Below are 25,997 nucleotides of genomic sequence, written 5' to 3' on the forward strand. Positions count from 1 at the left end.
TCAGATCATATCAAACTGGTCATATCAAACTGGTCACCGTCAGCCTTATACACATCGCGTTAGTAGTAAAGTAATGGGTATCATACCGCCCGGCTCGAGGCGATGTCGGCGAGCAGAAGACGGGAGAGCTACACGTCAGGTCCGTGACTTTGTTCAAGGGCACAGACGGGACTTGTGCAGTGATAGTTCTCGCACTAGCTAGGCATATACCGTACATATAACAACTGCTATGTTACCAACTAACATCCTACTGTTACCAACGACAAACATCCCACGCAGAGTACGACCGGTAGTCTACTTACTGGTCCCAATTTCTTATGTTTTTGCCAGCTTATGGAATGTTAAAATTTACCCAATTACAAAGATGCCAGGGGCCGTCCTGACACTGTCAAAACATCCTTACACCTCGGCCGAAAATTGCTTCCATATTGTCGGGCCGTCTTTAACAAGTGGTGATAACCCTTTTGAGATACAACACGAGTCAAAATATTTGGGAGGTGTGAGTTCGTATTTAGGAACGAAAGACAACATACAATGTCGCTACAACGGCCACTCGAGAGCCAAACGAGCGAACAGACACAAAAGAATTAAACTTGATGGCTTGTGACCGCAAATTCTTTGTCACCATCACGATCGTGACCATATCTCACTACGGTTAATTTTTAAACAAGACTATCACAACAACATCTCCCGGCGCCGACTGATGTCGGGTGTCATGTTCTTGGTCACAAAAAGGCAGCTCAAAGGATAATCATTAAAACATTGACGGTGAACTGACTGTAGGACAAGTGGTTGTTATTCTTACCGTGAGGTGGGCGGTAACCGTGCACGGCGGCGGCTCGGGCGGCGGACGAGGCGTAGTAGCCCGCCTGGTTCACCGGGTTGCCCTGGGCGTCGAGGTGGTGGAAGAACACGTCGATGTCTTCGGGAGGGAGGAGTTGGGAGGGTTCTACGAACCCTGCGTGCGCGGCGTGCATCCTCTCTGCCGTGCCGTGCGCGTCGTGGGTCTGCATCGGGTGCATCCAGCGCGGCTGCTCACTGGCTACCTCCATGACTCCCCGAGGCGGGAACTGGCACCGTCCGGTGAGTGACCCCAGGCTCGACCCTCGTGCGAAGGCCAGATCGAGATCCAGGTCCGCAGCGTTCAATCTCAGTCAGGGAGCGCGGATCTGTCGAAGAGATAATCCTCTGTGAAACAGGTCCTATCTGTGATCACAACTTCGTATAACAATAAATCAACAATATCAACAGAAGTGCTCACAATTACAAGACACAAAAGTATAAGACCCGCTCTGACAAAGGGAGACATGCCAACCACCTATATCCAAACATATCAGCGATCTCGACAACAAATGACACATACAGAGCACACAACGAGAGGTATTTCCCCTACATCGTCCAACTTTTCGGGCAAATATCAGATCTAATTGGTACGATAAGACAAAGTTTGGCAGGCCGTTGTTGTCTGACGTGCGGGCCCGATCAGCTGGGCCTAAGCAAGCGGCCCGATACAGTGTTTACATCCACTACGGTAGTTGACAAAGTGGCGTATAGCGGGGTCAAGCGTGCATACATGGGGAGCGGAGCTCTTGCTGCGGCGCCTCGGCGGGACTGCGATCACTCTCCGAAGGAGGCTGGCACCAAGTATCGTTGCTGGCGGGACCGTGCGCACGCTGGTGCTGCGACCTCGTGTGTGACCAGCAAACAAGAAGGCGTTTGTTGCAAACTTCTTTTTCGGCACATTCTCCCGCAATGTTGGCGCCAGTCGGCTCAGAGCTATAGACAGGCACGGCGCGTCGCGCCTACTAATGACCAATCATGAGCCCTATTAGATTGTTGATTTTGACGTTACGGCGGCGGGCCTCCTGACAGCCCCGCCCCGATTGGCCAGAAAAGTAAACAGGCAATTCATCAACTCCTCCTGTCACTCAAAAGAAAAGCCAGAAATTAGCATTAGCGATTGTGATCGCCAAACCCGCACGTGAGAGTAGAACAGTTCACCTCGTTTCATTTTCAAGAATATCAGACAAGTGCGGGTATTTCCCCCAGCACATATATGTCAGACCACAGGACAGCAAATGTATTTACACTGCACACTATTTGTTTGTGTAGTAGGGGGCCGAAGTAATCAAACACTGCGAACTCTTATCAGCCAAATTATCTCCGAGGACTTTACTGAAGATTATATTTGGATTTCTCACATTATTCCCTCTTCAACGGGCTTTGTGGCCGCCAACACCCCCTAAATTGAGCCCAGATTCCGTCACAAAAAACTTCCTCCGGCAAGTGACCCCGAAGCGAGTCCATAAACTCACCAGCCAACAGCGTGAGGAGTCGTGAATGCACTTTTGATGAACTCCACGGTGTCAGAAATGGATCACCAAAAAAAAGTCGCACCACGATAAACTTTCGTGTGTTTTGGTGTGTAGATCGGTATCGGGACGTGCCACAATGATTACTTTACAACAATCGGGGCAAGTGCGAATTGGCCCCTCTCCACGTGCCACAATGTAGATAAGCTGTGTAGGAGATGGTTATCCCGGCCGCAAACGGAGGAAAAGACTCCAAGTTTTCTTGAAGTGGGTCTCAGTGGTAGGTTGGAGGTGTATAGAGTGTGGTGTGTGTGTGGCGGCTCCACTACGCTGGCGGTGGCAGGCCAAAAACTCTATATCGCCTTAGGGATGTCCGTTTGGTTTCTACTCACACATTCGATTGACAGAGTGTAATTGGGCGATATCCTCGTCGCTTTTGAAGCACTGCGCTTCTTTACATACCCAGCCACACTGACGCCAGCTTCGTGACGTCACGAGAAAGGTAAATAAGACGGCCCAAGGAGCCCGTAAAAAACTTTTTCGAACAGAGAGACGGAGAAAAAATATACGAGCGCGCGTGATGTAAGAAGAAGTAAAGTGGCTGTAACTGAACGCAATTCTTTCTACCAATTAGTCGGAAAATGTCACAGCGTGATAAAGGTGATAAATCAAATCAAGGAAGAAACATTTGGTATTTGGAAATGAGATGTCACACGGGGAAGCCTTTTCCCCCGATGTAATTGAATGGAGGAATATTAGCAGAATTAGATTTCCCCCCTCCACGGAAAGAGCAACGCAAAGCGTGATGATTTCGTTAGGACCCAAACGACATAATTGCGTTACGATAACCTTTCCCGGGCTAATGTATGTTTGAAACACTGATAATCGAGCCATTAGCGTTTCTGAATGAGAGAAGGCGGATTTTGCTCGCCCAAGTTAGCAGCGATCTCGGCTCACAAATGATAGCCACGGGCCAGGCGCGCGTATAAAGCTCGGTGCAAGTACCCGACCTTTTCAGGCAGTTGTTGTCGCGGGTAGTAATCACCGCCCGGCTTGTCGTAAGGCAACCCCAAGGTCCGCGCTAGTTTTTACCCGTGACCCGCGTCCACTAGAACATGCGCGGCCACAAGCCCACCAAATCCCAGGCGGGGAGGAGCGTACAAGCCGTGGCTCGCAGGCGAAACGCAACACCGCGGCGGGGCTTTACACCCAGCCGGGCTGGTGACTCCGCACGGAGATAGTGTCCTACGGTGACAGGGATTTCCCAGCTAATTCTGCAGCGATTCGGAGCGCAAAGCTCCGCGGGCGACGCGCAGATCTTTTACGGTGCACAGATGGTCCGATTACCGTGGGTTTTAGCTCGGCGCGATTTTTGACGGGGCCTCGGCGCGGGTAGACGAGGTGACGCGCGGTGTGTCGGCACTGTGATTCGACACAGATGGTCCCCTTGTCAAAATGTTGTGTAATCGCAGAAGGGGATTTGTCAAGACGAGCCAATAATAACGCCAAGGCGAAGTCAAAAGCTGTTGAATATCGCACTAGTAGTGATAGACGACCACTTCTATAACTCAAGTTCTGGGCGAAGTGGCGTCGAGTTTTCTGAAGAAGTTTCTGAAGAAGTTGTAAGTTACTCAAGAGATTGCTTGTGATTGTAAGATTCATCAGTGGAATAACTTTTAGATAAACCTATTAATGGAGTGTTGTGTTTTTACTCACATAAACAATATCAATCACGGAATAAAGAAAAAAAGATTATGTTAATGAAAGACGATTACGTCTTTTAGTTTCAACAGCATATGTGACAAGATTTTATTAATTTTCAATAGAACATTATTTTGCAAGACGGATATTGAAAGTGTCATTGCTGCACATTTGGTGTTATTATTCAATTTGATATAAAAGTATTTTAAAAACCTAAATAGGAAGGAAAAGACAAATGACCCTCTTTCTTATTACATAGCAAAGCTGCGCTTATAAAAACAGAACAAATTCAAGACACACATAGACTACATAATCCATTTATAATAGTAGACTACTCCTCAGAACCAAAATATTTGTGTTCAGACAACTCAAAATAAACAGGTTCTGTGACTGATTCATAATGGTCTTCAACTGGCCCAAATTAAATTGAATAAAACAATACATACAAGGCGCAATTTCTTAATTGAGTCATCAAGTATAATAACTGGATTTAGTTTTTGGAGACACGAAGAGAAGTGTGTGAACAACCGTCTGAGAAGTATCTAAATGAAGAAAGGCAGGTCAGCATAATCAGTTTTTCACACCTTTGTGATAGTTGTCACAACCAAATTGGATTTTCCAAAGCGAGCCACTTGCTGTTGTATAAAGTTACGCGAAATGTTTGAGAAAGCTGCAGTAGCTATGGGCAGTCCTGGGTTCCAATCCAACTTTGTGCGATTTTTTTCCAGCGTTTTCAATGTGTTTTTTTTTCAGTTGGGTCTCAAAAAAAAGGGAAAAAGGGGCTAAATTTTCCCTACCGTTGGTAATACTTTTAGAGTAAATTTCATTTGTCTGGTAAGAATTACAGATACAATCTAACATATTGATATGATTTTCATTTATCATTTTGTCCACCTATCCTTTCATAGAAAACTCATCAACGTGTTTTTTTTCCTTGTTTGAACCACAGAAATGACAGATATGTGACCTTTGGTATTCGGCGTTCTGTGCTTATGATCAATGTGGGGAGAGAATTTAAGTTACGATACTGTTACAGTAATGCTACAAGACATCAACACAGATTGAAACGGGGTATAAAACATGGAAACGATACAGAGACGTGTTAGGCACACACAGTTCGGTATCCATAAACGTCCTTAGCTCTCTCATGCCATGCTACTTTCCTAAAAGAGGTACACAAATTGGAGCATATTGTAAAATAATACGATGAATTTATGAATCATTAGAGGAGTCGTGGGGTTTTAAAAAAGTACTTACAGATTAACAGGAAAAGAGTGTTGGCGCCTGAGGACCAGAGACAACAATGTTAAGCTAATGTCCAGTGAATCCTTCTAAACGGAACCCTGACAAAAAGTCCGTTTCGCCCGGGGACAAGAAGAGAAGATTACATTCCTCGGTAAAAAAAAGTAGCGCCTCCCAGGAAAGCCCTATGTCTGAGTATCTTAATCAACACGGACAAGGTTCATTGAAGTTGCCTTATCAAACGCTGCTGTAGGTAATTTAATACAGAGACGTGGAGTTTGACTACATGGTTGATAACCTAAGCTCACCCCGAAATAACCTAGGAGAATAGCGCCCCCCACGACACCTGTTGAGACGGTGGTACAACCGTGCCGTGCGTATCTCTATTGCTGACACAAGTCTATCTTTATGAAGACAGATCTAGCCGTACCTGATAGCGGGGCAGGTGTGCAGTACGTGGCCGTTACGTCCGTAAAAAAACAAGGCCGGAGAGGGTAGCTTTGATGTACGGCCTCTGTACCCGTGCGGTGCCCAGCCCCGTCCCCTAGCCGTGGACCTATGGATCTCTGCCGAGATAAGGGGCCACGCAATGCCCGCCCTCTACCGACGGATTGACCGCTCCGTAATGAAATGGCATAATGCATGGACCCTGGCTCACCCCGCGTTCACGCGCCCAGCCACCGGTATTGATCGAGAAGTAAGTAAGGAAAATTCGATTTCCGCAGCTCCTCCATGACTATCGCTTGCGTCACAGGCCGCGGCCTATACCCCCCATGTTTACTGCGAGGCGACCGCAGTTGTTTACTCCTATTATTCCCCAAAACCACGCGTCCTCCAGTCTACAGAAAGCTACCAGGTCACACAGGGACCTTGGACGTAAAACCGTAACGCACACTAATCAGGTTTTGAACGGAGATTCTGGAGATTTCGTTTCGAGATTTTTAACTAATTTTCCCACCGTGCCTCCTGTAATAGGCTTACAGTGTCAGAACGTGTTCGCGTGTTTTTAGAGACAGGATAGTTTTCTACCATCGCTAAACCAAGAATCAATTGTCCCAAACTGCGAATTGAATCAGGAAGGAATAACCACACACTCGTCTAGAACAAAGAATCTGTTAACTTTGTACCCCAAACACTAGGGGAAGACGAAGTGCACTTCGCTGTAGATTGTACTACATATGTTAATGATAGAAATGTCTTATTCAGTCATATACAAAGTAGATTCGAATTCCCTCACGTTAGACATACGAGTAGAATTGAAAATATTATATTTCTCATAAGTTTTGACAAACCGATTTTTGCTAGACCCACACATTTTCACCATTACCAAGAAGCGAGAAGATGCTGAACTTCTACACTAAACTACATCTTGGCGTGTATCATGTATGTTTTGTCTTTGTTGTGACATGTACGTATTAGCGCGGTTGGGCAAAAATGTAGGGTAAAATGTCTGAAAAATCCGAAATTCAAGCAGCCATTTGGAATACGTTGAAGGTCAATTTAGGTAACTTGAAGTGACATGAACAATTTCGGTGACATGTCTTTACATGATTAATAGCAAAACAGAACAACAAACATTGCACACGGACAATTGCACATGTTCGTACAGTTAAATCAACCATGCATTTCACCTATGTTCGGTTTTGTTCGTGCTCTGATGTGGAAAGACCTTTAATTTGCGGCTTCTAATGTGTCTGTATATATCTTTATGGGTTTCAGTCTCAATTTACTATATCGCTGCACATTTTCAAATGTTTCTCAATAGCAAAAAAGTTCATAAATATAAACAAGAAAACGCGGTAATAGGTAATATTATTGATTCCATAGTATGATTGATTTTTGTATCGGCTAATGTGCTAGTATGACTGCACAGCGGAATGATGGAATGACCACAAATTTATGTGTTCCTACGTGTTTGCATTTATTTGAAGGGGTTCAAAACACTGTGCCCATGTTTTCGTGATATGAAAAAGAAATTTACAAAGAATCTATGATTGAAAAAGATCATAAATACAAAAAAATATGATTTGATTTCGTAAGTTGCTGTTGTTTTAACTTGTAGTACCTAGTGACACTAAGGCAGCAAGTTTCCTCGCTGTTCCTTTGGTCGCTGGAAAAATAGTAGAAATTGGCCAAATAAGACAGAAACGCGCCAGAGGAGTTAGATGGCCGAGGAGTACAGTTTGCGACGTAAGGCTAGCACCTCCCCGAACACGGGACCCCCATTTTACTAATCTCCAAGCAGATCCTACAATGGCATAAGATAGTACCCAGTTGAAACTGGCCAAGGAGTGTAGTCAGCCAAAAGGTGTCCATTTGCCTTAAGCCAGCTTCACTCCTTTGCCAGCTTTTGATACTATCTTATGCTACCGTAAGATCTGCTTGGAGATTACATTTTACATCCCTCCCGAAAGACATGTGCAGCCCCAACCAAGATGCCCTTCCCATGATTTCATAAGGCCGTTGATACATATAAAAATGCACAGCACGAAGCTCGTTTCTCCAGCAAATTGTTTGAGACGTACTCCGACCTTTCCGTTCTTCCCCAGGCCCCAGGGGAGCGTCTGCCCGGCATGTCTGGGGGGTTGGGGCATTACTCTGTCGCTCGCGATAAAAAACAACCTGGCGCGCAAAGGTCCAAATCTCACTTTGCCCTACTTGGATTGCGCTACCGTAGTTTTTGACTTGTGATAGTTCTATCGTTACATGCTGGCACTTCTCAAAGTGTATTGAACTTGACTAGGACTGAGTCGTAGATCAAGTTAAGTTTGCGCATTGCCTTGGAGGATGACTTTGTTGATATGTATGTAAGTTATATATGTACGTTTGAATATAAGTATGTATTGTTTGCAGTGGAAGAAAAGAATGAAGAAAAAAACGGTATAGAAAAGCAGGCAACACTAAGTTGATAATAGAGCAATCAGACATTTGACTTAACATTTCTAACAAGACCTAACCTCATTTTGTTCATGGCAATCCATCCATAGCTTCTTGAATTAGAATGCAAAATCACACAATACATACATAGATACCTAGATACATGCAAACATAAAACGCTACCGAAAACATAACCTTCTTTAATAGCGAAGGTAAGTAGCCTTTTTTTCAATACGTGTGTTTTCATTGTAATACTTTTCGAGCAGAGGTTGTGCTGCGCTTTTTTACGTTTTTATGCGTTTTTGTCGGGCTTTCTATTTTGTACCGTTTTCTTCATGATGTCTCGCGGCCTTCAATGGAGAGTATGTTTTCATGAATTACCTTTCTAAAACATTGATGACTGTTTAAGTGAACCGCGCATTGTTACAGTATGGCGAGAAAACAGCATATGCTTCGCGCGATCAAAAGGGCAAGTGTCTCGCAAAATAATAGAGACCCATCTGTCCCGCTCACACCCAAATCTCTGCGAGGGGGAACATCATCATCTTTATGGACTCCCCCCTCTCTGTGGGCGGGCGCCAACAGGGCAAATGTCAGTATTTCCGGACTTGCGCAGATGACCCAGTTTTAGTGCCCTCAGAATGCTTAGGTAGGCTTGGGAAAAGTGGCTGTAAAATTGTTTTTCTTGGGATATGTTTGGAATTTGGGGGTGCATCTTATAGGCAAGGGTTGTAGCTTCTATATTGTGTTGAAAAAACAGATTTTTAGTGATATTTGTGGTTGCAGTAGGCCTTAGAAGTTAGGTGTTTTGGTGTTGTTTACATGCAGTGAAAGGGGGTGAAAAGGTCTCCCACCTATGTTTTCATGGCGTATAATATGATTCCGCCGTAAATTTTTTCCCTTTTTTGTCGTTAAATTACTCTTCAGAGGTCGGACAACCTTGCCAATGTGAGTTTTTCATGTTCTAAAAGTCAGGTAGGTGATTTTTGACAGCCTCTTTCTCCCATGATTCCCATTGTTAAGAATATGCATAGGAAATATTGAAATTTAGCCCCAACATCGCCCCACGTTCCCAACACCGTCCCCTCAAATCAAACCGCCATTACGCCGCCTAGTTGACATCCCCTGCAGTTCACTATTCAGGGTTTACCGCGAGGAGGGGGCACTGCCGATACTGCGAACGGCGGGTGTACTGTACTACAAGGGGAGTCTGAATGGGCTGACGATATTATCAGGTACTTATGACCAAGGGAGAAGTCGTCTGACCTAAAACCACCCAACTGTCTCCACACATAACCTCATCCTTCTGATGGAGAAAAATGCTTTGACTTCACTGTATGCTTGATATTTCTGTTAGCTATTACGTGTATGTATAGACTCTATATGAATGGTTTTAACATTGACAAACAACACTTAACTATTGCAGTCATACGACTGAGTTGCGTTGAAATACATTGAATACAATTTTCGTACACGCTACTACACAGTATCAAGGGTTGAAAAGTGTAAATATAAAATGAATATGGTAGTTTTTCGGGAATAATTGCAATCTATCATTTACTATAAGTATCATGAAAGACCTATTAGCCCTGTGGTCCTATGAATGAAGTACATCAATACAATACAAACAGAGAAACTACAGAATAACGACACTAAAATGCATAAAAAGACACAAAGCCATGTAGTGTGAAGATGCTATACAAGATACGAGACGGGCGTGTCTATGGCGTGACCTAATGCCACGGTTAATATGCAAATTGTAAATGTATAGACCGTTGAAGAGTATACATCATGATAAGAATATAGGTTTCAAAAACAAGTCTAGGGCGTGGTTGTAGTATCAGTGTCGGACAGGCGTCCGTTTATTTGGGTAAACAACACGATATGCTGTTGTTGTTGTGTACTATAAGTGTTATGGAATATCTGTAAGACGAACCATATATAGTATTACGTATGCTGTCGGCTGTATACACTGGCGCCGCCTGCATGGGGAAATATTCCGTGGCCTTGTTCCAGAGTGGGGTAGCAACTATATCAATTACGTGGCTGTCAACAATAGAAGTATTGTGGAATTGTTAAGGTTGGGTTGCAGACCGTAACCGCGATGGCTCTCTGCCCTATGATTTCCGAATTGAAACATTCTATTGTGTGCCAAAGCAGAGGATGTCATTTTGAAGGCATGAAAATCGAGTTAAAATGAATCGTTACGAAATTACTGAATGTCGAATAAGAAGATTGGGGACACAAATAGATAGACGTATGAACCAAGGTCATCCACTTATATGATAACGTTCAAAGCTAGTACGCCAACGTACAAAAGCAAGGCCTACAATGTGTACTCTTATTTGCGACTTCCATAAATTGACACAACTGCATAAGATAAAATTCACTCCTTATTTCTGTTCAAGTCACCTAATAAGGCTTTTCAATGTCTTGTAAATCGTTCTAATCTATAGGTACACCCGATGATCATATCTTGGAGTCTTAAAACTATAGTTGCCAATAGCAAATTTGTTAACATATCTAAGATGTGGTTTCTTCTTTTTTTCGTGTAGATGACGAGTAGAGGCGTTTTATTGCAGAAGTTTGCAATCTGAACGTTTATGGTAATGGAGCTCATGCTCACTTTCCATGAAAATTATAATTTTGTAAGCAACCATTACATTTCCAAACCGGAGCCCGGCCCGGCTGTTTATGGAAGCGGGAAAAAAAGAAATGTATACCAAGGACGTTACATCGTCCTTGTGTATACGTATAGATATGCACAAATGATGCTCATGACTATTCTCTTTGCGTCTTGGGTATAGTTTGGTGTAATTTTTATTATAGAGCTGTTTGAAGAAGCCATCAAATTCCACCCAAATTTCGTCACATTCACTGACAAAAAGATACTTCTCCTTCTAAAATCACAAAACCTACACATAGAAAAGGTGAGATCTTTTGTCTTCCACCGCGTCCGAAAAAGAAGTCGAACCCAATAACCCAGGATTTAGAGTTAGCTTTCAAACTAGAGTAGACACTTGTGATATTGTTTTTTTTTACTCTGTTTGAATCATGTAACCTGCAGTTAGCCTACTGGCAAGAATTTGCAATAAACCTATGATTTATCCTACTTTTCGTTCCCGAAAGCTGACCGGCCAGGTTTGGAAGTGTGGCCTAAAACATCTTCCCACATCGCAGGCGAGTCTGACTGGGAGCTGTCAGGCGTGACCTCTCTACTGATGGTTGCCCTCTAGTCTGGAGATCTTCTCGGCATTAAGAGTCATCCCCAGTGAAAGACTACACATTCACTGACAACTCCTGACGAAACCCAGCTCAGTGCACATTGTCAAGCGCTCCTCTTGACAAGGGCCCACCCTGCTGTACTGTCGCCCCGGGGGTTTCTGATTCTTATACTCAGCTCTGCTTGTCTGGGTTTGATACCCGGCTGAGTTGTGTTCTCCTTACATACTCTCTTTATGTATAGCACATGTCCTGAGCTACCATTGTTGCTTTATGGTACAGCTTTATACCCCCTTTCTAGAACGGCGCTCTCACCGCGCTCTCTCTGCGATCTCAATTCTGACAGATCACTCAACGAATTGCATAGAAAAAAGGAATCTTTTAAACGCTTTGTGTTTTGTTGTCTTTTTCAGTCACACTTTTAAATTTCGTATGATATATCTAGCTACAGTATGAAATGAAATGTTAGATACATCCGTTTTAGGTCGCAGTGAGAGCACAGTGCGATCGCCATCTAGTGGAAAAGAGGACTTACACTAAAGCCCGTATTCCACTAGACGGTGATCGCTCTGCGTCCTCTCTGCGACCTAAATTGGATTTGTGCACACCTTGACTTTATAATTGGAATATCATGCAAAATGTAAAAGTATGACTGAAAAGACAACAAAACATGAGAAGCGCAAAAAGATCTTTTTTTTTCATCTATGAAAATTCGTTGTGCGATGTATCAAATTTGATTTGGCAGCGTGGTCACAGTGAAGTCTCCGGCCTGTTGGAACGTTGGTGCTACATACAGTAGTGCCAGTGATATAATAACAGATTGTACACGTAGAGATTCTCTCAGTAACATTTTAAGGTTAGAATAAGACAAACAAAACAACGTCAAGGTTATCAGTATTGGCACCGAGTCAAAATGAATGACACGAAGGAGTAGGTCTAGGAACGTTGTGATTGTTTTGGACAAATGTCAATGCATTTTTCCGGTTTACGAGTACAATTCGCACAACACTTAAAACATGCGCACATATTCAAGATAAGCACTGTTGCAATGTTGTTCTGTTTATTTCATAAAAAGCAATATAAAACTATATGTGATGGTTACAAAATGTTCAGGCTCCGTTATTAGCTATTTCATTTGACTTTCCTTGGTTTTGACCAATATCATATTAAGAGAGCATCGCTAAAAACTATCACACCAACTATTTGATTCTATATCTATATCAAATGTTGTAAATATGCTGGTAGACAATGCGAACATATATCAATAAGGAGAAATACTAAAATACTTGCATATGACTATATACCAACTCTTGGTGGCAATTTCAAGAGAGCTGTGAGACAGTTGGTGTGATAGTTTTTAGCGAATCGCTAAAAACTGTCACACCAACTGTCTAATTATATGTCTATATCAAGTTGTTTAAATGAAACGATTAGGCTTAGGCTTATCTGTCTGTGGCCAGGCGAATGTTTGTTACTAAGCCTCTAGGACAGAAGCAGCGAGAGTAGGTCAGTGGAGAAATGTTTGCTGATTAAACGTTAATATGTTGGTTTGTATGTAAATGAATTCAACTCTAAAGGGGATAGTTTTCACCTGTAGGACTAGTAGAATATCATGCTAATTACATTGTAGGTTGACTTCGCGCAGTTTTTGCCTCGTGTAAATCGGCCCTAAATATTGTACTATGATGATCTATGATGAGAGACATATTCATTGCAGACGCTTATCGTTCATAACACTTGAAAGAGAAATTGTAACTTCATAAGCAGCAGTATAATACCATGCTAATTGGGATAAAAGTCTCACATTGGTAAACAAATCTTAATATTGTACTAATGCTATGATTCAACAATTATTGCAGACGTTCACTACATACTGTTCATAAAACTTTGAAGAGAAATTGTTCCTTTGTAAGGAGCGGTATGATATTCTAATTATGTTAAAAGTCTCGTAGTGGTGAACATGTTTTGATATTTTACAATGATGGGAAACATTTTATTGCAGACGCTCTCCATTCCTAAAAGTTCAAAGAGAATTGTAAATTTGTAAGGACCAGACATTCCTTTATGTCCCATAAAAGATCTTGTTACGAACACGTAGCACTTCAAACATGTTTGTACTTTTGTATTCTATTGAATATTTTTAAAAAGTTGCGAACTGTAATGTCCATCATAAAACTACAGTCAGTGTACTACATTTTGTGATAAGAACTCACCACTATCAGGGATTTGGTGTTATACTTGTGTTCGTACGCATGTCGGAAGTTGATGGAACAAGATAAAAACGTCACCCGGAATTTGGCAGGTGTTTTTGACAGGGGGATGAGGAAGGAGACACCGAAGGAACCTTCCCATCTTTAAGGTCTCCACTTCCTAATGCCGTGTATCTGACCCAGTGATTGTATGAAGTGGTAGTACATTACAGACACACGGCATTAAACAAACAACAGTTCCCTGAGATGACCGACAAGGGGACACGGTAATCTTCTTCTCTCTCGCTGCGTACCGACACCTCCATTAACTAAAGCTCCCTACTCCTGCCGGTGTGCTTTGGCTTGACATCTGCTGCGGGGGATTCTACTTGTTGGGCGGCATGGTATTGCCCCGAATGACCATTACAAGGCGGTGCAATTAGGTACGTTGGTGGGGGCCATCGCCTGTGAACAGTGTTGTCAAGGCGTATACGTTCGATGAGAGAGAGAGAATCCACCAAAATGAGACCAAATGACCCGCAGCGTCGCCTCCTTAAGTGGTCTCAGTGCCAGACCTTTTGGCGGCCTGCAAATGGACGAGCTTTCCGTGTTCCTGCACCCGATTGGCCGGCGTGTGCAGACGCATCTCCCGGGCATCTCGAGCCCATTTATTGGTCACTGAGGGTCATCCATATCCTGACGGAATAAAACACATTTACGACTCTTTGCGTGACTTGTGCCGATGACATCTCGTCTGGAGAGTGACGTGTCGCCGACTACGGCAAACTCGGGCGTGCTCGGGTGTAAAAGCCGTAACGGCTGGGTGAGTGTTTGTGGAGTTCCGAGCTGCCAATTGTGTATGCCAACAACAAGGCTTTTACGAAAGAAAAAAACTCGTCGACTCAATATTAGATTAGATTAAGATTCAAGACTTATGAGAATTCAAGAAAATGTTAACAATTAAAATTCAAGACTTTGGACAATTCAAGAAATTGTAAACAGAATACACATCACTGTAGTTCGCAGCTTGGGAAGCTTTCGAGACGCACTCTATCTCTTTATCAACCCGGTAGATCAAATTTAAGACGATGTGTTTTTAAAATCTTCTGTACTTCCTTTAAAAGTTGTTCTAATGTAATCTAAAGAAAGCTAAAAACCTTTCCCCAAACCTTTCATGTGGTATCCTCCGTTAGAAGGTACATGTACAAGGTAATAATTTGTTATCAGCGCAAAGTTTGTGACGAACACTTTCTTGTACCTTTCTTCAGGAAAGTACAGACTGAAATCATCGCGTTTGTCATTGAAAAATACCGATTACAGAGTTACTCTTTTCGCCGTGAAACGGATAGAGCTTGTTATCTTTTTCCAAATTGAATCAAGTTAAGTAAAACCTAGTGATAATTGCAACGCCCGTGGAAACGCTTCTATCTTTATTTTCTTCATAAAAACAAGAATCCAGACATCATCCGTGCATTACACGGCGAGCTGATGCGAAAGTAAGAACGTATCTCCGTCCACGATAAGACTGTAAAATCCATTTCTTCCTCTTAACGGTATCTATATGGACAATTTTCGAGATTCTCTATTCATTCGCCTATGTTTTATTCCTATTGGCTTTCATGGTATCGCGACCTCATTAGCGAGCTAGCTTTACCATCGAGCTTTGAGAATAAAGATCTTTTCTGAAGACTGGAAAATCGAGGGTCAATCAGAGAGAAATCCTCGAGGAGGAGAGCGCATAGCTTTTCCAATTTAACTCATTGCCTGGCTCCCGTCTCGGGACGCTCGGCTCGTTTCGGTTCCTCCGGGCGTCACCAGTCGGACCGTTAGACAGCATCAGCGGATTCCTCCCCCCGAGCGCTCCTAACAGTTACCTGCGCCGATATGGTCTTTGTGAGAAATCCCGGTGGGACGTTTCCATCCCTTTAAACAGCCAAACAGCCCGGAAGAAAACTGTCTTCAGGCATTTTCTGTGAGTTTTTTTCGTACGCGTTGTCCCTGGTAGGGATTCTTTCTGTAGTCCCAAAGAGCGGATAGCGTTGTATACCTCGAGGCATAACTATTGGCGATACTAAAGCCGCTATTCACTCCTACCTGCATATCTTCACGCTCATTCTGCGGAGTCTTAACTTGAAACAATCCGCTGAAGATCAAGTCTTTACCACAGGGGACGGGGACATGGCCCGCGAAAACGCGCTGCCAATGCAACCCCGAGGCAACGCCGGTGGCAGACCATCCCATCCAAGCGAACTTCCCCACGAGACCCCATAACTTCTCAGCAAGGTTGAAAGAAGTTTGACGGCAAAGTTTTGTCAAACATGACATGTGCGTCTGCCTTAAGAAGACTGTCATCACTTCTTGACTATTGTTTGATGATTGACGTATGCCGGAGGACATCACATGTCATATGCATAACAGAACTACGTCTACGTCTATGGATACACCTAACTCTAAAAATATTTCAATATCTGTTTTCTTCTTCTTCGTGTTTAGCTCTGAAGCTAGATAGAATGTACTTTGAATATAATGTAGTGTAGTCTTTGACTGAAATCATCCGTTGCATCGAATACGCCATACAGTATACATGTATAATTTTGTATATCATTCAACATTAACACGCATACTGAAAGCAGTGGTATAATTGCATTCATACATTTCATTTTGTTCGGGTTGACCTAACAGAAAACATAACGATACACAGTGCACAGTCATGCTGATTGTCGACGTACGCGTAGTGCGATGCGTATAGACTTCTGATTCCAGAACGTTCGATGCCAATTGATATCATAGAGAAATTTTAGAAACGTCATCCGAAAAGTGAACTTTGCTCTAGTGACACGGACTTGCGGTATAATATCACTATAGTGAACCTCCGATAAAAATAGCATTCACAGTGTCCTCAGATAGATTTCCTATCCTCCAGGATACCCAGAAATACATGCATCTATTTGTAGAATAATTTCCCAGTAACAATATATTCATCCACCCATAAGTGAATTGGTATGCATTCTATGATATTTGCAATAACAAAGACGCCGTGCGTAGAAGAGCTATAAAGGTCGAAGCCATCCGTTCCCTATCCCGTATTGTCATTGTCAACTTAAATTATCAGATGTATAAAGAGCACATGTGCCTTTACCACCAACTAGACATGTTTTCCCCTCAGAAATAATTGAGAAAATCATGGTTTTAATTGTGTGGATTTCATCATTATTTTCTTTACCATCTATATAAAAATGCAATATGACATGTGTGCGCTTTGCTTTCGCATAAATTTGTACAGAAAAATCTCCGTTAGGAACAGCGTACTCACTAGTTATTACGTTTTTACGCTGATAAAATCGCTACAAGGGAATTTAGCGATGCTATTTTTTACGCCGAAATGTTGACATTTGCGTCATACTGTAATTTCCCTTGTTGTTCGCCAAGCACGGCGTTTCATATCGGTCCTGTTGTCACATCCGCGTTCTTACTGAGTTGTTTGTTCTGCTTGTAGTTGTACACGGACCCATCCTCCTCCTACTACTACATACTATACACTACTGCCGCATCCTACTACATACAGTAAAGTACACTACTGCTATATGCTATACAGTAGAAGCCGTTTAATTGCACAGCCTATTTGCAGCGTATTTAGTGCAATTATCCGGCAGGTGCAGTAATGCGAAGTTATCCAGCTGGACCGCACCGGTTTGGAATTTGGGGATAACGTGCAGTTAATAGAATTGTGCAGTAATTCGTTGTAAAATTAACTGACTTCTACCGTACTACTGCTACGTCCTACTGCAGACAGTTAAGCACAGTGAAACTACATCCTATACTACTGCTACATCCTAGTACATACAGTAAAGTAGCAGTACAACACGCGCCATTCTCCTATTGCTACATCGTACTACTACTACCTACAGTACAACACAGTACGACACAGTACAACACAGTATAGCACAGTACAACACAGAGTCTAATGGAAAGCATCACCCGCCTTCCAACACCGAATCAATGACCGATCGCTATCGTGCAAATTAATTTGCAGGAAAAGTGCACCGCGCTAACGATCGCAACCTATGTTTGTTAAACAGGTGAAAATGTATTTTATCTTCAGGGCGAGGCATTAGCGAGGATAAGGCCATCTTGTATATTTATCATTGAACGAAGCCCTTTGAATTATATATGGCGCGAAGAGGGCCAAAAGCCAATCTTGGATTCTAGACACAATTATAGTTCCTTCTAGAAACTAAACTATCTTATGTGTATACAGGCTTCTTCACCAATTGTACATACATATCTTGCCCTGCTAAACATCCGTATAGGTATTTCATTCTGAAATATTTCTGAATATGATTTGTTGGTATAATACTGTGGTAGCGTGGCTCAAATAACACACTATGTGCGCAGAGCTTACATGTACACAGACGATGGTGCGGCATGCAAGAACTATATAATTTATGATCGTCTCATCCGCATCAAGAGCGACGGACCCGTGATTTTATTTCTAAAATAATATGCATTCGTTTCCGAAGCTGTGTTGATGAAATTATCGCCAGTGTAATTTGCTTAAAATGCCTGCTGCATCCATGAGAATGTCATAGGTCGCCTGTACCCCAACCACAAAATGTCACACGCAATTTTCAATCTCCTGATACCCCGGTATCGCACGGAAAAAAGGGAGAAGAGATGAGATAAACAATTAGCCTGATCATTATAGAGATAGACGGAGTAAGGATGATATTATCTTGATCATATCACAAAGGAATTATGCGTGATTTGAAGAGGCGAGTATTGATGTGTAGATACCGAAGTTGATACGGCGTTGTCGGCGTACACGGATGTACAAGAATGGGTAGGATGGGGAGATGTTCACACAGAGATAAAGAAAATATAAAACAAACAAAAAGGTCATGAAAAATATCACCAACAACGCAACGGTTCTGTTGTGGTAATCTTGACAGCATTGAAGCCTAAGATACCTGCATTAATATAGTTCCGTTACACCTTTGTCGAGGGAGGGCGCTATTTTGTTTGCTCCAACAAACGGAAATTTTGTAGCGACTTTTCCTCATCCGCTTTTTATTAGAGGGCCCAACGGAAATTCAATCTGGTTTCACCCGAGACTGTAAAGTATAAAGATGTTTTACTGCGTTACATTTTGGCAGGGAATACGCGATCCTTTGCGGATTTATCCCACTATTTGTTTGCTTGATCCCAGGCAGTAAAGATGCGCGCACGCTGTTGAACAAATCTTACACCTGTCATGGAGGTATTTACGCACTCTTCACATTACTTTACACTCGGAGACGGGCAATTAAAGGGCCTGTGTTTACGGACGTGAAGCTATAAATGACATTCTGTCAATTTTGACAACAGGAGACAGTAAATAGAATAACAAAGACCTACGTGCGCACATCCTTCAATAGTAGACACGAGCATATATACAATACCGGGAATCGAACGCGCCAACAAATACACACGTACGCACAAGTCGTCCCAAGCAATCCTTTGGTGTTTTAAACGTTGCACAGTGGCCTTGACATATACAATGAGATTGAATTTTGACTGCACTTCAGAAAAGGAAACAAAGACTCAAACAACGGATATGGTCCGGAAATGTGTAGATATACAGTATCAACCTACATTTCTACCACACACCCGTTACATTGCGCCCTTGTTTTTGTTTCATGCAAAGAAATGAAATGGTGCGTTTCTACTTTTAATTTTCGTCTAAATGTTCCCGTTGAATCATTGTCTGAATACCCATCAAAATGTTGTTGATTGTTGATAATCGTATACAATGAGTGCGTTCTGATATTTCTGTCGCAGGTAATATTACAGAATTTCCTGTACAAGGCATCGAAATGTACGGAAGCTCAAAATGACAAAGATTGGGATAAACTTTCACAATTTCAATCATATTCCCGTGGTTTTATATGATCCTTATCTTAGAGTATATTTCATGGAATTAGAAGTATATTGTCCTGCGGGGCCCCTTTGAAACCATCGAATGACATACATGTAAGAAATTGACGTATACGCTTTCATAAAAATTCAGTTGAACGATTCTAATCTGAAAAAATGGTATCACTGGAGGGAAAAGCTGTTGTGGTTTGTTATCGATTCATTGAAATATTCTCTATACAAAATATGAATTTCAAGACAATATGTATTCGGTCGAAAATACAAAATATGCCCCCAAATGGCTGTTCTGAACCCCAAAACAATGATGTTTCGATACAACGAATTCTTCACAACACAGTGTTACATTGTAAACTTGCTATCATAGAAGGGCAATGATAGAAAGTATATCAACATATACATTGTTGGCAAGGAAGCTTTGTTTGGATTCAACCCAGAAAATAATGTTACGATAATATAAAAGCGGTGTGAGGCATATTAGTACGCTGTCGCCTCCTACACAACGGAATCTAAATTATAGTGTATTCTTCCCAACCTAGGATCCAAATTGTTTGAAAATAAGAAATATATCAAGATTTAGGGATGATGCAGATATTCTGAGACAAAGATATTTCTTAAGATCAGCATTTCAGCAGAAGAAGAGGAAATAGCGGGGGTACGTTTCCAACATGGCGGCCGCCATCATACCTGCACAGAGAAAAACGTTCTGACGCAAAACGGACAACAACACAAACGTACACGGGCGCGTGGGGAAAATACAGGAACCATATCCTGAAGGAGGGGCAGAGAAGAATGACAATAGAACCAGTATCAGAACTACAATGATTATCCGTACAGTGGGGCTCATTCAGCCGCGCAGAAGTTGGAGTGTTATTCACCTACCCGCCGATTCGGCCTCAGGCATCCCTGCATGTACCCCGGCCAAGCTTGCCCCTCTGTAATCGCGGAAACAATGGCTGGCTCTGTACGTGACATAGACGGTTTACACACAACAACCCGACTCTATACTGCAAGGTATAGGACTTCTCTGCAGGACAGACATACGTTTTTAGACTGGAGTGGTTTCTCGTTCAATCTAGCGTTTGTGTTACCAAGAGGAAGTACCGCTATTGAATGTTTGGCGGGTATTATTTTTTCTGGTGAACTTGTTGTGGCGGGAACGAATTTTATCGTTTGTAAAACACGACGGTACAAAAACGCGTTGTAGTGGTGGATTGTGTTTGGAGTAACACTCGTGGAAAGGTTTGTGGTCTACCGTGAGAGAAGGGGTCGGGGTGTTGACGGACATCTGACGGCGGGTCAGTGCTGATCACCCGCGGCACTTGACAGAGCGCCGCCCACAAAATCAGCCGATAAGGAAATATGAGAGCCTTGTCTCTCTCTCTCCACACACACACACATACACAAACTCACGGTTACCACCGCCATTTCCAACCCCACTGATTTTATCTCTCCTCACACGACCTTAACTCAAGAAAAATATAAATACAAACCGCTGATTTTATCTTCTCCAATTTTTAACCGTTAGTATTTTTCCGAAGGTATATTCTTGTCTCCTCAAGTCATGAGCGTTTACCATGGATTTCCGAACGGTCTCTGCGCCGCGCCACTCAAAACGCGATTGTGCTATCACAGGGGAAATCCTTATGGCTAGGATAAGGGGAGAGGAACCTTGTCCTACATAAACGGTACACAAGAGATAAAGTTGACTGCGGCAAGGGGGGAACATCACTGCGCATCATCTCTACCATCTTCATTATCTCTCTCTCGCCCTTCCGTGTTAAATGTGACGGGCTAAGATTAGCACCATTCACCCGTCTTCTCCATTGTCACAGGGCTTGTTCCGCTCTTTGTGTGTGCTCCGATTATCTCCCCAAGTACTTATTCTCCCGATATCTATACCTCGCAATTTTCACGCGGTTTTGCCTTGTAGTTACCCCTTGCGTCCCGCCGCGATGCAATTTTACCTGATTCCCTTTTCCTCCTGTTTTACCGTATATATATTTGTTATCGTGGCTCCGCAGTTGTCAAAAAAAAGAGCAAGAGTCTTCCCTTAAACCGCTTGGAGAAGAGAAGCACTTCGCACAGCTGCCTTCCTCCCCATGGCAAGACTGTATCGAACGCTTAGCTTTATCTTGATGGCGCATATGCACCAAGTAACCCGCCGTAACCTAAGCACATATTTTCCCTACCTAGCGGAACACCTGTGCTAAAATCCCGTTATAGGATTGCCGTGTACTCAGGAACGTCTCTTTCCTGTAGGCTATGTGCGATGTACAAGAGACATATTTCACATCGGAAGCTCTCGCGTTGTTGTAGACGTACTGGGAACAATTGTCGGCGCGTGCGAGTCGTGTGAGATACTACCATATGGTTGCGCTTTTTATGCCGAAATTTCCCGTGACCGAAACGGCCATTACCCAAATCGAAAAAGAACAAACCTGTCATGATCCCACTCTATTGTTCTCGAAACTCGGTAAAATCTAGGATATGATTCTCGTTTTTAGTTCCACAGAAACGTTCGTACAATTCTTGGCCCCGAAAAACCTGCTTATCACAGATAGAACGAAATAAGCGCATCTTCCACATGGCTTGTTCCCTTTGACGGTCAAACGAAAATATCGCGACAACCTTGCCTCAATCCTATCTGATCTCCTCACGTGGACTTTAAAACCTGGCCCAACTACTTGGAAGAAAATTCAAATCCCTCGGACAACACAGTTCCTATGTATACAGCCGCAAACCATAACACGGACCTCTATCCGCACGTACAACACTAAAGCACCTGTATCCAACCTTCCAATGCAAACCACTGACAACATTCATACCTAACGTTACAGTAACGAAAACAGATTTCAAAAACCATCTAAATGAGTTCCTCCTGGATATTATACCATAGACTTCGTTTCTGAGAGAAAAAAGAGTGTCCTTGTACGCCCTATACACGGGGGCAAGCCCTGGAAATGAATGGAGAAGTCGCCCTAGCGTCTGAGCGGCAAAGAATAATCTACTGCAGGCTAGCGCAGAACGATAGAGATATCTTCCTTTCTCCAAGGGAAAAAGATTTTCCTCCAGTGAGAAATCATAGACGCTGAAGCACGGAAAAGCGGGGTTAAATGATTCCGAATCGTCTGCTGCCATCTGCTCGAAAATCCCGTCAACTGTGTGACGAAGATGGGAGATAGCTGGGGTCTAAGCGGTGTAAGGCACAATGAAGGAGGACGTGGTATCGGGGAGATAGGAAGACAGGGCCAGATCCTTACCTTATCTCCAGTTTCCTGTGAGCCCGTGCAACACCTCTCCCAATGGCTTCTCAATATATACGCCACGGGCGCGCCGTGGCTTATCAACAAATTATTAATTATGAGGAAAATGCTAACGTGACGCTGATAGCGATCTGTGTGGAAGGCGATGGCCTGGGCAGTAGCGCGCATGGAGAGTAGGGCGGCCTCAGGTTCAGTTACCGCTGCTGGACATTAGGAATGGAGATGGTCACTCATTTGCCTGTGATGTCGTGGCGGACACAGTAGCTAGCGCTGTGAGCGCGTTGATTCATGGGGCAATGTCGGGCGGCTAGCGCATTGTCTCAGACAGTTGTAATATTTGCAAATATCTCCACTTCGCTGAGGAAATTTAAATGTCATCGCCTGGAAGTTTCGTCAGTGTCAGAAGATAAGAAGAGTTATTTCACTTTCCCTAATATGGTGTCCGTCCGAGGAGGTAATATGAAAATATGGAGATGTATTAATAAGATAATTGCGGGGCCTATAGGTGATGGATGGAAGGTAGGTACGGTGCATCTAGATGTCGCCTCTGACCCCGGCAGCAAGGAAATTAAGCGGGAATATTGCAAATTTCTGGCGACACAAAAGCGCGAGGGAGATACAGGGAGGCGACAATGTCTCCCCAAAGCCCGCCCTGCGGCTTTCACAGGGGATCCGCGCCATTGGAACAAGTCAGGAGTCAACGCGCTGATTTCTCACGGTCCCTGCCCTAGAGCCTTTCTCTCTGCCAGCCCCTGCCTTATCACAATGCAGCGAATTGAACAAGCTAGTGGGGTTCTTTTCATTTAAATGTCATTTCCTTCGCAGATGCTGTATAGCAATTATTCGGTGAAAATAAATCTTGTTAACTACCACTGCTCGAACAAAACCCGCGCGCTTATCTCTGGCGAACAGGCCCGGCCGTGGGGCTAGTTGCACAGAACAGCTTTGACAGGGATTAATGGGAGGAATCCTTTTCGGCTCGGCCTTCATTTCGGGAGTCGGCAGACGCACGCTGCGAACCCAGCGGCTCGGCACGGCGCGCTGCCGGGTCACCCACAGACTCCCCACTACCCACCTGTCTCTTTTACTGGACTCAGAGACGCTCATTAACTCAAGAGAATTGCGCCTTTTTGTCTCATTCGTTTAAGAGAATTTTTACAGGAGCCCGAGCATTGCTTAGCAACGTGGAAAGTCGAACAAAATGTGTTCGAGCGTGCGTAGAAAATATGCGTGGCGTATCAGCATCTCTTGTCTTATCTTTATGATTTTGTTGGCAGGGAGATGTTTGGTAAGGGATGTAACCGAATTATTTGCCTGGATGCGCGTTTTTGTATCATCTGGCTGCATCTTCCCGTGTGTGTGTGTGTGTGTGAGCGAACTCGGTAATTTTCGCTCGCCTCTTTGCGCCCGGCAGTTGGCAGGAGATAGAAGGGAACACACAATCGTAGCTGGAGGGGATACACGCGCTGAAAATTTGAGAAAAGGGTTATGCGCGATTTCCTTTCCGTTCATGATACCCTCTCTAGTGTGTGTGTATAGAGCAAGTGGGTATAAGAACGTGATAAAGTTTAAATACGTCCTATTAACTCGGGTACGCTCAAGCGAGGGTGAACGGTCGCGTGGACTTGTTTGTATTTCCACAGTTTAACAGTAGGGGTGATAATTAGGGAAAGTCCACTTCACGACCAATAACAGATTGACAACAATGAGAAGTCGACCACCTCAGGCGATGCACTCAGATTAAAACAACTCATGAGGACTCAATAAAACAGACAATCAAAGACCTCGCAGGGTGCCTGCAACACGTAGAGATGGGGCAATAGTTGATGTAGGGGGAAAAACCCACTTGGCATTGTGGTGTGGCCACTTTAAACTGTTTGTATACGAAACTGGCAGTCGAAAAACAACTAAGCAAATAAGAAAATATACGGAGGAAACTCTTGGCACCATATATTTGTAAGCGAGCTTTGTCTGTAGTGATCGGGCTGCATCTAGTGTTGCATGTTGGTGTGCTCAGCAACCCAAACAGCGTGGTAGGGTTTCAGTCTGGCCGAGGGTTAGGTGCCCGGCTCCGGACTTACTGGCGTCGGACATGCAACGCTCCGTAGACCACAAAATTGATTCACCGTCAGGTTGCCGACGGGTCTTCCCTTCCCCTCCTCCTCGCCTGCACTTGTCTACCCGTGGCGCAACAGGCTGGCGGCGGGCACCACTGGACTGTGAAGAAAGTACACCACTCCGTGCGCCCTCCCCGCACCGGAAGAGAAAACCAGGGCACGACTTGACGTGACTGCCCGTGTCGGCTACGCAGCGTCCAGCCGACCGATGACAGAGGCGCCGGGTTAAAACACAATCGGCACCTCGTTTACTCGGGCGCTATTGTCACTTCGGCACGTGGCGGGGATAGAAAAGACGGGACAAAAGATCCTTCACTCTATACCCTTTATACATTGCCCCCCCCCCCCCCCTTACTCCGTGTCATTCCGCACTGTGATAACGTGTACATACAGGATGTGACAGTTAATGGCACGGGCGATGACAACCTCCCCTCGCGCTGAATTTCCCCTTTAAAGACCCACCTTCCAACCCCAAGTCTGAGATTCTTTCTCTCTTACATCTGAAACATTTATACAAAACAAGTTGGAACTCCATCTCCGCTGTAAGGAAGAGGTTCTTATCTTACAAGGCGAGGGTAATTACCAGATGCTGGCTGCGCTCCCTTATCTTCCTACCAGTGATGACGGGCCACCAAGAATCGATTAGTAAGACCGCAGATGACCAACATGAAACAAAGACACGACGTCGAGAGAAAAGGGGGTTAAAGTAGAGAAGTGTGCCTAGTTGGGGCAAACTTGCGCAAGACCCACCTCTTGTTGATCCACCTGGCGGCTGCCGTGGTATCTTCAGGCGGAAGCTCACCTGTACGGCGACGTGTTGCGACGCGAGTCTGATAATTCCTGACGAAGCGTGCCAACCATTTTGCCCCCCTGATAAAGTTTTCCAGCTTTTAACACCCAAATCTAATTACGTTATCTCCAACTAATCGCCTGGTAATTTTCTTAAGTACATTGTGCGGAGGTTGCAGGGTGAATGAAACAAAAAGGAAAAGAAAAGATTGTAGCCAGTGGCTATCGGGACTGACCTGGTAGTAGTTTCTAGTGTGGGCTGGTTTCCGGACTGCGAGTGTTGTTTGACTTGAAAACAAAGTGTGCCTCCGGTTGAGCCTTTGAACCTCTGCAAACCTATCCAGCGCTTGGCGACAGCCAGTCGCGTCGGTC

General features: G+C 43.8%; 1 protein-coding gene across 8 annotated transcripts; it reads right to left on the bottom strand.

Annotated features, from left to right (window-relative positions):
- Window positions 1-265: 265 nt before the first annotated feature.
- LOC118416804 (endothelial transcription factor GATA-2-like) lies at window positions 266-25,997 on the bottom strand. Of its 8 annotated transcripts, none has more exons than XM_035822054.1 (2): window positions 25,862-25,997; window positions 266-1,169 (listed from the first exon to the last, which is right to left on the bottom strand). In XM_035822054.1, exon 2 carries the CDS (start codon window positions 1,050-1,052, stop codon window positions 741-743), a length of 312 nt encoding a protein of 103 aa, XP_035677947.1. In that variant the 5' UTR covers window positions 1,053-1,169; window positions 25,862-25,997; the 3' UTR covers window positions 266-740. The 8 variants fall into 8 exon arrangements, with proteins under 8 accessions (XP_035677947.1, XP_035677952.1, XP_035677953.1 ...); XM_035822059.1 differs by lacking the exon at window positions 25,862-25,997 and adding an exon at window positions 25,587-25,710; XM_035822060.1 differs by lacking the exon at window positions 25,862-25,997 and adding an exon at window positions 22,717-22,834.

This window comes from Branchiostoma floridae, chromosome 5, assembly GCF_000003815.2.
Source record: "Branchiostoma floridae strain S238N-H82 chromosome 5, Bfl_VNyyK, whole genome shotgun sequence".
In the NCBI taxonomy this organism is placed as follows: Eukaryota; Metazoa; Chordata; class Leptocardii; order Amphioxiformes; family Branchiostomatidae; genus Branchiostoma; species Branchiostoma floridae.